Below are 13,946 nucleotides of genomic sequence, written 5' to 3'. Positions count from 1 at the left end.
TTAGTAGAGATGGGGTTTTACCATGTTGGCCAGTCTGGTCTTGAACTCCCGACCTTGTGATCCACCTGCCTCGGCCTCCCAAAGTGCTAGGATTACAGGCATGAGCCACCGCGCCCGGCCTGCCTTATCTTTCTTAAAAGAAACTAACAGCATCTGACGTATGCTGACTTGTTTATTTATATTATCCAGAACATAAACTCTCAAAGGCAAGGGTTTTGCTTCACTACTGATTCCCAAGTGCCAAGAAATGTACCCAGCACATGCTGAGCCCTCAATCAATATTTGTTGTGGTATGACTTTTATAGCATCAGTCTCAATGCTTATTAGCACAGACTTGGTCTCATGGAAGCACTTTGTGTTTTTCTGGTGGAGGGTTAATTAGTCCACTAGTTGACAAGTGAGTCACTGAGGGTGAGAACTTTATTTGAGCAGTGTGGATCTGTTCAAAGAGGTCCTGGGGCACCAGACTACAGACCACTGTTGAAATGAAGTTGCTAAGAGTCACCTTGCGGCAGGAGAGCTGCGGGTCCCATCTCATCCACAGCTGCTTTGATCTGAGGTGGGGCCCCGGAGATGAAGAGAAGAAAGGTGGGGAGTGCTGTGTATTTTTTCCCCACAAAACCCCTGGGGTTCATTGTCAGCTCCTGGGCTTTCCTTTCCACATCCTTTTCAGGGACTGAGGCCAGTTTTGCACTATTCAGTGACCAGGCATGTGGTGTGACTGCAGGTGGCAGGTGGGGACAGCACAAGCTGCTAGGTTGAGTGGCCATGTGCCTTGTTCAGGCAATCTTGGGGGAAGGTAATAAGAGAGAGGTGGGTGCAGGAAAGAGAAAGGATTTGGTAAAGCCAGGTTACCCGCAGGGAACCGCTGAGCAGGCCAGGCAGGGAGGATCTGGGAACAGTCGGGTTGAGGATGCGGGTCTGGAGGGTAGCTGTGCTGAGCCTTTGTCCGTGGTGAAGTGATTGCCCAGGAACTGGGGAGAAGAGGGAAGGTCCTTGGGCGGGACTGACATCCTAGATGGGGAGATTGAAGGCACCCTGGGAAAACAGTACTTTCAAACCCACCCTTTTTCTTCAATGCCTCCTTTCTCTCTATTATCAAGACTTGAGTGAGGCTCCAGGAAAAACACAGTTACACGTGGGTGAGAGAAACTGTGAACCTTGGCCGGGTGTGGTGGCTCACACCTGTAATCCAAGCACTTTGGAGGCCAAGGCGGGTGGATCACATGAGGTCGGGAGTTCAAGACCAGCCCGACCAACATGGTGAAACCCCGTCTTTATTTAAAAAAAAAGAAAAAAAGAAACTGTGAACTTTATCAGCTAATAATCTCCGAGGATAAGTTTAGCTCATTAAATGTTTTTCCCGTAGCAATCAATACTCCAGAGCTTTTCTAGGTAGAATCACTCAGGGGCAGAATGTATTTTCCAAAGGTGGCCACAATAAAGAGTTCGTTGGAGTCAGAGTGACCTCTACAGTCCTCCTGTTGGGCGGTGGGGTTCTTTGTTTCCTCCCCTTGAAACATTTGCATTTGAAAATAAATGTGGCAGATTCTAGAGTACCTCAGTATCCTTTCTCTCCCTAACGTTCCTTCTGCATAGCGTTTTATGGCTCTTCACACCCTCAGTTTCAGGCAGGAAGACTCATCCTGAGCTGAGCTGCTTTTCTTGAAGTTGTGCAAGAACGTCCTGTTGGCTGGGACAAATTCAATATTTCTTTTCCTGGTCACTGCTGGAGAGTGAGGAAAGACTCTTCACCCCCACTCCCAGATCCTGCAGGAGGCGTGAGAGCGGACGCAGATGGTGAGGGTGTCTATGAATATAGCGTTTCCTGCAAAATAGTGGCCATCTTGACTATGGGTTGTCAACCATCCTCAGTGTCTACAACTGCAATTTACCTTTGAGGGGCCATGAACTCTGGTTACCTGAAAGTCCTTAGGCCAGAAAGAGAAACCCCTGACCCCCACCTCTCACTTTCACCTGTTTCTAGACCTTTTTTTTTTTTTTTTTTTTTTAATAGCAATGCCTTGGCCATCAGGGAGCATCGAGATCTCAAATGGCAGGGTCTGGGGCTGAAGCTGAAGCTGGCATGGGTGATTCAGAGTTCTTCTGTTAGTTCAAATATCTAATATCTTTTAGTGCCTGGGACCCAGGTTGGAGGCAATTCTTTGGTGCCAGTTGGGCGATACTTTATGAACAGTGGTGGGGGAGGAATGCCTTGGACAATCATTGTCCCTGTGGATCTGGATCCTGGAGAACTTCCGGTGTCCTGGAGGGAATGTTCTGTTTGGTCCATGTTGCCCAGAGAGGAGCCAGGACATGTGAAGATGGGAGAGAAAAGGGGGAGGTGTGAAACGTGCTGGTGCTTTCTGTCCGCGTAGTGTGATGGCTGCCCAGGCTGCCCCATCGAGGCAGGACAGGGTTCCCATGGGAGGTATGAGGACCGTGGTGATTTCCAGGCACCAGTTATGTCCCAGGGCATCATGTGCCTGTGCAGTGGGGTGACTGATGGTCCAGGCATCAGTTCGTACTGTCCTTTATGGTAGATCCTGCACAGTGGGGTTCTCTGTCTCTGGACCCACCCTGTCAGCATGGACATCCTTCTTCTTTTTCCCTGGTAAATACATCAGAAAGAGAGTTACCCCTCCAATGCTTGTAGCCTTGGCATCCTTGGCCTGCCTGCAGGGCTCTGAATCCTGAGTGTGTTAGCCCAAGGTCACCTTAAGCAAAGGGACACTTCTCCTGGTTTTCCAATACCCTGGAAAAGGAGGCTCTTCAAGAGTAGGAAATTCTTCCTAATGTTTAACCTTGACCTATGACTATGCCATACGTTTGGTTGTAGAAGGCATGGAAAGTTAGGGCTGTGGTGGACCCAGATAAATCACTGGACAGAAGCCATGTGGCAGAGCCAGAACCATCTTCTGGACTCCCTGTGTGGAGCCTTCTACTATCCCAGGTGGTTGGGTTCCTTCTCAGTGGCCAAAGATGCTGTTTTCTGAGCCTTGAGGACAGTACACTAAGTGAAAAAAGCCAGGCCAAAGGGCCACATAGTGTATAGTTCTATTTATATGAAATGTCTAGAAAAGACAAAAGCACAGAGCCAGAAAGTAGACTAGTGGCTGCCTAGGGCTGTGAGAGGAACGGGGGAATTGGGAGGGGATGGCTAAGGGGTTATGGGGGTTTTTTGGGGAAGGAATGGAAATGTTTTAAAATTAGTTGTGGGGATGGATGCACAACTCTGTGAATATACCAAAAGGCATTGAATTGTGTACTTTAAATAGGTGGATTGTATGCTATATAAATTATATCTCAGTAAAGCTATTTTTTCTCCTGCTCTTTTCCTGGCTTCTACTTTCTTATCACAAATCCTGGGGACTTTTGGGGCAGGGGCCAGGGCCAGACCTCCCCCAGCAGATGGGGCCTTCAGGTGGCGTGCAGCCTCAGCTGACCCCTCTTGGCCTCATCCTCACTGGAGAGAATGAACAGGAATCTGCACTGCCTGCTCCCAAGCTCTGGGTCCAAGTTGGACCCAGATGGTGCCTTCTAGGACACACCCGCCATAATGGGGCCTCAGTGCCTCCTCCTTGTTGACCCCCTCTCTGCACCCTGGGACAAGCCAGCTCCGACAGCCTGGGATGGAAATGGCTATGGAGCCCTGGTCAGTCGGGTGGTTCTTTCAAGGGCAGGGCATCCTGGGGCAGAGGCAGGGACTGAGCTGGATGTAGAGCTTACAACCTGGTCTGATCTTGGAGTTTTCCCTTCCTTCCTCTTCTCAAGAAGACAGCCCTATCAGCCACTGCCCAGGGAGTAGCTTCTCTTAGGGAACGATTTTGTAGAAATCTCCCGCAAGAAGGGGTTGGCAGTCATCTAGAATCGCACTCAACAATGTTTGTCAATACCAGCTACGTTTCAGGAACTGCTGTGTTTCAGGAACAACTACTCACATGCCCAGCGGTGACCCAGCATCCTCCTTTTAAGAGCTCAGAATTCAGTGGGGAAGTAAGTGTAAATAGTTCTCTGATTGGGGTAAGTAATAAAGATTAAAGGAAGGACATTAATCAGCCTGAGTGTGGGGGAGATCAGGGAAGGCTTTCTGGAGGAAGCACACCTTGAACACTGAGTAGGAGAAAGCCACAGGAAGGAGGGAAGCTGGGTGGGAATCATGGCAAGTGTGTTTCAGGCAGAGGGAATATAATGTACAAAGGTCTGCAGATGGATGTGAGAGAACAGTTCATTCAGAGAACCACGAAAGAAACTTCAAGTAGTTGGGTCTGGTTGGAAACCAAGATATGATGAGCTAGAGAAGGCCAAGAGATGAGGTGGGAGAAATAAGATGGGGCTGACCGTCTGAAGCCTAAACAGGAGGAGGTCCAAGACCCCCCGCTCCCCACGAACTCCACCTCCTCCACCTACCTCCTGTGCCTGCAGGACTCCTACCTGAGCAGGGGCCCCAGTGCCAGGCAGAGAAGAGAGCAACCAGGATCAGGAGCAGCGAGACGGGCACCACCACCAGCAGCACATCTTTGTAGGAAGCCTTCCCTGGTGCTGAACATGGAGGGGTGGGGTCAGAGGTGGACCTGATGCTTCATAAGCCTTGAACCATTGACTGCTGGCCCTCAGCATACCTGCGTCATGATGGCAGCTCTCCCAGGGCGTGACTGTGGCCAAGTCCCAGCTGACAGGGTTGGAGACAATGCAGGAATAGGCCACACCTCTGTCTCCCGGTCCCAGGGAAATGCTCAGCACCTGTCCATCTGTGAAGAGGCTGTGTGGCTCCATGCCAAAGTCCACAGTGGTCTCCCGTCGCCAGCTATAGGTTATTTCACTGATGTTGGGAGCCCAGCAGGACAAGAAAGCCTGGCAGGTCTTGGGGGGCTGAGCATCCCCTCCTACAGCAATGAACACTTGTACCACGGGCCTGGGCACTGCATCTGGGAAAGAGAAGTATAGCAGGTGTGGGTCCCACAGATGCTGGGCAGGGGGCACATTTCTGGCTCTGGGACCCACCCAGGGTTAGACGCCACCTCTGACTAAGCCTGTCTTGTTCCAGAATCTTGTCTGGCTTTCCACTGCCCACGGGACAGAAGCTGAATTCCTTAGCTTGATATTCAAAACCCTTCAGGAAATGATTCATGACTGTCTCTCCAGCTGTACCTCCTGCTGCTTCTCCCTGCTCATCCTAATTAATTTGCAGTTTTCCCAAACATGTCATGCTCTTGAATATCTTTCACGCTTTCACACGGTTCATCTGCGCACACAGATGCCTTCCCTTTCTTGGCCTCCTAGGAAACTCCTACCCATCCTTCATGGCCCAGCTGGAACACATTGTTTAATGCCTTGACTGTGAAGCCTTCCCTGATATCCCAGGCATGGCTCTGAGCTCTCCCAACACTCTATCTCTTTTTGTAGTATTTTTGCCACAATGTGTCAGTCAGTCAGCAAGAGATGACAAGCCTTTATTAACTCAGGCAAGAAAACAAATACATCCCTAGCCTTCTGGAGCTTAGAGTTTGGTGAGAAAGACAAGTACTGACAAAGGATTATGAATAATTAATAAAATAATTATGAGGGTACAAAATGCCGCGAAGGAGGGGCCTAGAGGTGGGGGCTCTGTCTTGCTTGCTCGCTCACCTTAGCTCTCTGGTGCTGGCAAATAGTGGGTGCTTGATGCCTGGCCACTGAACACACGGATATCCTGGTGTCCTAGGCCACAGACCCCCTTTCCTATACAGGTTGATGAGCAAGTGCTGAGTCTCAGTGGCAAGGAGGCCAGTGGGGGAGCATTCTGGTGACAACGGGAAGGCTCTGTTTCTGACAGCATTCCAAAGTCAAGCAGAGAAAAGCCTCGCTAATGCTAGCTCAGTCTGGTGGGATTTGTGATATGAAAGAGAAATGATTTGCTGGGCACACTAATAGTATAAACAAAGATTACAGGGGGGATATTTACGCCACTTAAGAGGACAAGCTGCTTCCAAACACGATCAAGCGCAGAGGAAACACCCATTGACATTTCTAGTAACTGATCTGCTAATTCAAATCATTCTTATCTATTGTCAAAGCAGAGCTCCTAAGGACGGCTGCTTGGCAGTTTCGTGCAATTAGTTCTAATCACGCTATGTATTTGGAAGCAATAAAACAGCAATTTCCTTAAAATCTGTAATTCAGATGCGGAGAACAAGGCATTTGAGAGCTTAGTGGTGTGGGTGCTGCATGTATTATCACATTCCATGTCCTCATTTCACATGTGCAGCAGCTGAGACTCAGATCGGAGGAGGCTCCAGGGCTACCTGGATGGTGCGGTAGGTTATTCACTGCACAAGGGCGTTGGGCTAAGGAGGTCACAGGGTAACAGGTGGCGGGGGCTTGCTGAAATCCAGCCAGCACTCTGCTTGCCAAGATGAGCCTCAGGGCTGCATGGATCCAGAAAGGCACCTTTCAATTGCATCAGCACCCTGGGTGGCTTGCCCAAGGACACCAGTCAGCTATCTCGGGCTGGGGGGGAATTGGAGACACCTCCCCAGTTTGCTTACAGCCTTTATCTCCCTCATTGCTACCCTCTTCCCAGCTGCTTCCTCTGCTTTCCATTCTTAAGTCTGGACGCCCCACTTCTTCCACTCTATCTAAATTTCTAAGGTTTTACCGAAACAGTGGTTTAGGGTCACCTGTGCTTCTTTTCCAATCCATTAGGTAGATAAATGAGAGCTGAAAGCCACTCTTTCTTGACCAGAGGGCAAATGATGAAGGTGACGGGGGTGGCTATGGTAGAGGTGTTGTGGGGAAATGAGGCCCACCCAGCCCCCAGTCCATGCAGCCAACTGAGGTGCTGAATGTAGCTGAGCGAATGGCCCTGCAGAACCACACGAAGCAGAAGTTCCACCCAGCTGGGCCTGCCAACCCACAAAATTATGAGAAATAAACATAGTCGTTGTTTGCAGTCAGTGAGCTTTGGGATGGTTTGTTTTGCAGTGATGAATGACGGAGAGAACCAGTGAATCATATGCAGTTAAAATCTCAGAAGCTCTTTTAAGAAATATGTAAATTCTATATTTTTAATTAAGTTTCATTATAATTTAATTTTTTACTTTTTAATTATTACGCTTTAAGTTCTGGAGTACACGGGCAGAACTTGCAGGTTTGTTAAATAGGTATACACGTGCCATGGTGGTTTGCTGAGCCCATGGACACGTCATCCACGTTAGGTATTTCTCCTAATGCTATCCCTCCTCTAGATGCCCCGACAGGCCCTGGTGTGTGATGTTCCCCTCCCTGTGTCCATGTGTTCTCATTGTTCAATACCCACTTATGGGTGAGAACATGCGGTGTTTGGTTTTCTGTTCTTGTGTCAGTTTGCTGAGAATGATGGTTTTCAGTTTCATCCATGTCCCTGCAAAGGACATGAACTCATTCTCTTTTATGGCTGCATAGTATTCCATGGTGTAAATGTGCCACATTTTCTTGATCCAGTCTATCATTGATGGGCATTTGGGTTGGTTCCAAGTCTTTGCTATTGTAAATAGTGCTGCGATAAACATACATGTACATGTGTCTATAATTTAATTTTAAAATAAACCAGTTATGTCATAGTTTGCAATATCATTTTTTCCTTTACAGTGGTACATAGACTAATGGCATATCGTATAGTCTGTGATGGTCTCTTAGAATTGAGGAAGCATAGGCTAGGCTCTGTCCTGGATGCCACTGCAAATGCCACTGCGTTTCACCCTATGGGTACTTTACATGGTAATATTATAATGCCCATTTACAAAGGAGAAAGGTGAAGGTCAGGAAGGCTAAGCATTGTGTCCAAGGCTACTGAGCCACGAAAAGACTGAGCTAGAGTTCAGGCAAGGACTGTGAAACGGCAAAGCCTGGCTGATGCAGCCAGGAGGAATTTTCTTAGATGTGGCTGCCAGGGAGCAGCTGTTTCCTGAGTCAGCACTGTGGTCAGAGACCAGAGGTTTCTGGGACCCAGCTCTCCCTGGCTGCTATGACTCAGGATGCTTGCCTGGTGCTTTGTGGGAGAAGAGGGTCAGGTAGGCGGTATCAGACACACTCACCGTACACCTTGAGCTGGAGGGTCTGGGTCCAGGTCTGACCCCTTGTGTCCACCATCAACACGGAGAAGTTGCCACTGTCTGCAGACTCCAGCGGCCCGAGCTCCAGGCTGAGGTTGCTGTGTAGCTGGGCTCGGCCCAGGAAGCGGGAATGGTACAGAGTCTCTAGGGAACCTCGGAAAAACGTGGCCAGGAGCTCCTCCGAAGGCCAGAGAGATCGCCAGAGAGCCTCACGGACTTGGAAGCCAGGGGGACGCACTGCCACCAGCAGCACAGAGTCCCCAACCTTGCTTAGTACTTGGGCACCAGTAACTGTAATGGGAAGTAGGGCTGAAAGAACAGAGCCCCTGGTCACTCTGCCTGCCCCATGCTCCTCACCCTTCTCTTGCATGCATCTGAGCTGCTATGGGGTGAATTGGGGCCCTTCCACCCACACTCCGTCCACTCAAGTTGAAGGTGCACTGTGCCAGGCACCAGGGATCAAACACATGGAAGATAATCCAGTCTCTGCCTTCATGGAGCTTACAGAGAAAGCCAGACATTCACGAAAGCAATTAAATATCATGAAGGGAAAAATGGGATGTCCTGGGAGAACACAGGTAGGGTGATGGGACCTCACCCAGCCTGGATGGGCTCAGAAAACAAATGGTTAAGCTGAGCCTTGAAGAAGAATGGTGATTAGCCAGGCCAAGCTGAGGGCAGCCTGGAGCAGGATAGGGAAGTGACTCTGGCAGAGGGCTCAGGATGGACAAAGACCTGGAGGAGGAGAGTTGGTGCCCTGGGGAACTGAGAGTAGTTCTCTGTGGGAGGAGTAGGAAATTACACTGCAGAGTTGGTGGGAGTCAGATCACGCAGTGCCCTGAAAGCAACACTGGAGTTTGGGCTTTATCTGCAGAGCAATGGGGGGTCTCAGGTAGGTTTTAAGCAGGAGAGTAACAGGATTAGATACTTGGTTAGAAAGATCATTCCAGCAGAGATGTGGAGAAGGCACTGGAGGTGGGCAGGACTGAGGCTGTTGGTATGAGTCCAACGGAGAAGTGATGGCAACTTGAATTGAGGAAAGGAGCAACCAGGATGGGGAGAAGTGGGAGGAATTGGGAGACGTGAAGATGGTACAATCAGCAGGATTTGGTAATAGATCAGTTCTGGGGAGTGAAGGAGAAAAAGGAGTTGAGGATGGCTCCCAGGTCCTTGGGATCCACTGGATGTTACTCTCTGTGATCCAGAACAGGAGGAGAAACAGACAGGGTGTGAGATGGCAAGATGCTGTTTTTGGGGACTGTATCTGAGGCAGAGGTGTATGGGAGACACTTCTGCTTGAAGTGCCCCCTGACTCCTTTGCTGACTAATTTCTGGTCACTCTTGTACCACGCTGCCTCCTCCAGCCTCCCCCATCCCTCTCCGCAGGCTACATATTCTCTCTTGTGTTCTCACAGTGGCCTGGGGTCACCATGGTGACTATCCTTATCCCTCTATTTTTATAGAGTTTATGAGTCAGCCTTTCCCACTAGACCGTGAGCTCTTTCTCTCCATCGAGCTTCCACTGCCCACTACTGTTCCTAAAGGAACAGGCTATGGGAGAAGCCTAGTAAATGGTACTGAGTGAATGACCTGCTCTGCTGAGGACTGACCCTCTGCCTGACACTGGCACGCGGTGTAGGGGGGGTAAGAGGTGATGAAGGTGTGGGCAATGTGATGTGTTCTGGATGGTTGCTCAGTTGGCCACGATAATTCCAGTTCCTCCTTTTTAATGCAGAGTAGGAACGTAAAACACAAAGAGAATTGCACTGGATGTCAACCAAGACCTAGCTTCTACCTGCTCCTGGTGCTGCCACAGATCAGCTGTGTGGCCTTCGGCACATCACCTCCCCTCCCTAGGCTTCGGTACCACTGAAAAATGAGAGGTCTGTATCAGGTCAGGCACACAGATCTTTTATCATTAAGGGCCATTGGAAAATTATTTTGGGGCTGGGTACGGTGGCTCATGTCTGTAATCCCAGCACTTTGGGAGGCTGAGGCGGGTGGACCACTTGAGGGCAGAAGTTTGAGACCAGCCTGGTCAACATGGTGAAACCTGATGGCTACTAAAAATACAAAAATTAGCCAGGCGTGGTGGCGGACACCTGTAATTCCAGCTACTTGGGAGGCTAAGACAGGAGAATTGCTTGAACCTGGGAGGCAGAGGCTACAGTAAGCCGAGATGGCACCACTGCATTCCAGCCTAGGCGATAGAGTGAGACTCCATCTCCAAAAAAAAAAAAGACAAATTATTTTTGTCTCACATGTCCGATGATTTGAAAGATTTTGTGAGCCAAACAGACTGAGGCCTTTTTTGAAGTTAAGATGTGATTTCCTGCACGTTTAGAAATGCTGAAGAAATCTGCAGGCTTTGGAGTTCTCAGGGCCAGGAACCCAGGCAGGGAGACACGGCAAAGCAACCCAAAGGCCCTGTGAGTCTCCTGATGTAACGAATGACATCTTAACCTTTGCCGCACCCACAAACCTCACCCCTGGCCTGGCAGTGCTCACCCATGTCATGTTGTCTCCTTGCCGATGAAGAAAGGGAACTCAGGCATCAGACAGACAGAGGGATCACTCAGTATGGAGGAAACCCCTCATGACAGCCACCCCAACATCACGTCACCCCCAAGTCCACGTGGGCTGTATTTAGCCTTCTCCCATCTGTCATCCCTACTTAGCACTGGTCTCCCCTTATAAAGGCCTGCAGGGAGGGACTTCAGCTCCCCCACGGGCTGCTGAAAACGCACTCTGCTGATTGTGGGAACCCTGCTCTGCCCTGCCCTCTGCTTCTCTCCCCAGACTCTGTTGAGTTCCCTCGTGCTAACACTGCCAGGTCCTCAGCATTGGACTTTCTCTCCAAGCAGGCAGTATCCCCTGCTGGCTCATTTTTACTGCTCTGGGCCGCAAAACAGCTCATGTCTCACAGACAAGAATGCTCCTCAAGCTGTCACCTCCTCCCTCCCAGGACCCTGCATCTCTTTGTATCTGACTAGCTTAAAATGTTGCCCAAGAGCTTGTTCCAGTCTTCCCTACCCACCCTCAGCTTGTGGATTCTTGCTCGGGCTGAGGGCATCCTGCCCACTGGTGAAGGCAGCTGGGGAGGCGCCTTCAGCTCTCCGATGACAGGCCATCTGCCTGTCCCACTTACCTTCCCAGAGAAGCAGGCTCCACAGGGGCCACATGGCCGTCCTTCTCCGGAGAGGCAGGCAAACTCCCTCGACAACCCAAATCCAGAACCTCCCAGGCTGAGTGGATGCACAGGAGGAGCTGTGGTCCTTCTGGAAAGTCCCATGTTCAGAAGGAGGAATCTTGACTCAGAACGAGATGCCCCAAAAGTGAAAACATCCAGAATAAAGTGGAAGTTGGCCCTGGGCTTAGCTGGACTTTCAGGAGTGGATTCTTGTAAGTCAGCCTCTTTCACATGGTGTGGTTGGCTAGCACATGGCGACAGTAGCCCCCACACAAGCCACATCCTCCTTGCCTTGAGGCAGGCTGGGATGCAGTCTCGCTGACCTTCCTGCATCCCAGCCTGCCTCACTGCTACCTGTCCTCCTCATTCTAGCTTAAAATTCTTCTGTGGCCTCCCATGGCCCTCAGGATGAGGACTAATGCTCTGCTCTGCAGGCAGGTCCTCCTGAGTCAGGCCTTGTTTCCCAGGCTGGTTGCCCACATCCATTCTGCTCTCCAGCCATCCCAAGCCAGAAGGCCCTCTTCTCAGAGCTACTGATTTCACATTTCCCTGTGTTGTGCTTCTCCCCCACCAGGCAGGCTGTCCCTTTATCCTTGCAAATAGCACGGCTGTGTGACCAGCGAGGATGTCCTTCCAAGCTTCCAGATCACAGGCAGGTGACAGGCCCCCTCCTTGTGCCCTGCACATGCCCACACCTCCCTCTTTACTCTTGGTGTGTCGTTTGTGGCAGTTTTCTGATCTTCACAGACTGTGTAGCCAGCGTGGTCTTTTATTCCTTTCTGTGTTTCCCTCAGTGCTGGGCACATCACGGATGTTTCATGAGTATTTGTTAAGTGAGGGAGAACATTCTAGACATGGCTACACATTTGGCTTTAGGTAAGCCTTACAACTCTCCTCTGAGAGGATCATCTTGTCACCCCTTTAGAAATGGGAAAATGGGAAAACCAGGGTGAGGTCAGGTTCCTTGTTGAGGTCACAGAGGGGCAGAGCTGGAGCTTGACCTTCGACCTTTGAAGTATCATCTATTGTGCCACAGTCACCTCCTCTTCATCCTGTTTCTCTTCTCACTTCAAGTTTCTTGATTTCTTGTTGGGGAAGGTTTTTAGAGGATGTGTTGCCCTGGAGGAAGGTTCCTGCTAGTCTGGAGGGTGGCTCACTCTATCTGGTCCTGCGCAGCCCCTCACCTGTCAATCAAACTGGACACCGAGCTTTGGACTCAGCCAGGAATTAGGCATTAGGATTTAGCCTGCTCCCGTCTCTCAACCTTACTTAGTATTTGCCTCCTGTCATAAAGGCCTGCAGGGAGGGACCGCAATTCCCCAACGAGCTGCTGAAAACGCCCTCTGCTGATGGTAGGGAACCCTGCCCTGCCCTGCCCTCTGCCTCTCTCCCCAGACTCTGTTGAGTTCCTGCACGCTAACACTGCCAGGTCCTCAGCATTGGACTTTCTCCCCAAACCAGCAGTATCCGCTGCTGCCTCATTTTTACTGCCCTGGGCCACAAAACAGCTCATGTCTCACAGGCAAGAATACCCCTCAACCTGCCGCAGTGGGAGAATTTTTTGGGTATGGCTTTTGCCCGCCAGGTACTCACAACCAAAATGTAGAGATAGGTACATCAGAGAAAGTGAAGGCTTATCTGCAGACGGACACCACTTTGTGCAAACAGGTAGTCAGCCCTCAGAAGTGGGTGGGAAGGAGGGCTTCGCGGGTATGGGCAGGGGATGCTTCCTGAGAAGGTGGAATTTGAGCTGGGTCTTGAAGATGGGCATGGTTTAGATAGCATGAGGAAAAGAGAGGGCCAGAGGCTGGGGGTGGGCTCTGGGCAGGAGGGGAGAGCAGAGTGTGCAGGGATGTGGCCATGGGAAAATACCAACGAGGCTCCACAGAGGACGACGGACAGCAGGCAGGAGTCCTTAAGGGCTGGGTGGGAAGAATGGAAAAGGAGGTTGGGGGCAGATTGTGGAGGCCTTGAAAACTGGGTTAAGTTATTCTGGACACTAGTGACTCTCAACCTCGTTTAGCACTTGGATTCTCAGAGATGCCATCAGGGTGAGCTGGGGCCCAGGAATCTGTGGTTATAACAAGCACCCCACTCAGGGTAAGTCTGTGGCTGGTGGACTGGGGGAATGCTCCGGAAGCACTGTTTGAAGGGCGGGGCTGTTGCAGGTTTTAAGTGGGGGTGGGAGGACAGCAGGCAGGGCAGGTTGGGAGAGAGCAAAAAGGCAGGGGAAGCTGTCGTCTGTTTTGATGGGCCTGTGGGAGGGAGAAGGGCCTGCAGGTGAAGGAAATGTCGAGTACCGAGAAAGGGGCAGAACTGGGGAGCTGTCTGGCTGAGGGGTGGAGAGGGCAAGGGAGGGAACTCATTTATGACTCCGTTGCCAATTCCGTCATTCATTCATCAGGCATTTATTGAGCATCTACTTAGGTGCCAGGAACTAGCGACACAGAGATGAAAGGCTTTGCCCCTGACCTTAAGGAGTTCACAGAAGATGGGATATATAAACCAATAATTACAACCAGTGTGGCAAGACCAATGTCAGATGTGTGCCCGGGATGCTGTGAGAGCCAGAGGACAGATTTGACCCTGCCAGTGCAGGTGGGAGGCTGGGGGGGGAGGGCTCCGTAGAGGGGTTGGTACTTGAGGTGAGACTTAAGAATACAACAGATGAGGATAGGCGTTCA

The 13,946-nt window shown here is 50.6% G+C and overlaps 1 protein-coding gene across 2 annotated transcripts; it reads right to left on the bottom strand.

Annotated features, from left to right (window-relative positions):
* Nucleotides 1–154: 154 nt before the first annotated feature.
* SLAMF8 (SLAM family member 8) lies at nt 155–11,508 on the bottom strand. Of its 2 annotated transcripts, XM_032260827.1 has the most exons (5): nt 11,221–11,508; nt 8,055–8,381; nt 4,623–4,928; nt 4,435–4,542; nt 155–2,611 (listed from the first exon to the last, which is right to left on the bottom strand). In XM_032260827.1, the coding sequence occupies exons 1-5, from the start codon at nt 11,252–11,254 to the stop codon at nt 2,535–2,537; spliced, it is 852 nt and encodes a 283-aa protein (XP_032116718.1). In that variant the 5' UTR covers nt 11,255–11,508; the 3' UTR covers nt 155–2,534. The 2 variants fall into 2 exon arrangements, with proteins under 2 accessions (XP_032116718.1, XP_032116717.1); XM_032260826.1 differs by lacking the exon at nt 155–2,611 and having other exon boundaries at nt 2,618–4,542.
* Between the last annotated feature and the right edge of the window lie 2,438 nt (nt 11,509–13,946).

This window comes from Sapajus apella, unplaced genomic scaffold (assembly GCF_009761245.1).
Source record: "Sapajus apella isolate SASKATOON/1434 unplaced genomic scaffold, GSC_monkey_1.0 scaffold119, whole genome shotgun sequence".
Taxonomy (NCBI): Eukaryota; Metazoa; Chordata; class Mammalia; order Primates; family Cebidae; genus Sapajus; species Sapajus apella.
The sequence above is the reverse complement of the archived record's forward strand: the minus strand, read 5'-3'. Positions and strand labels throughout refer to the sequence as shown.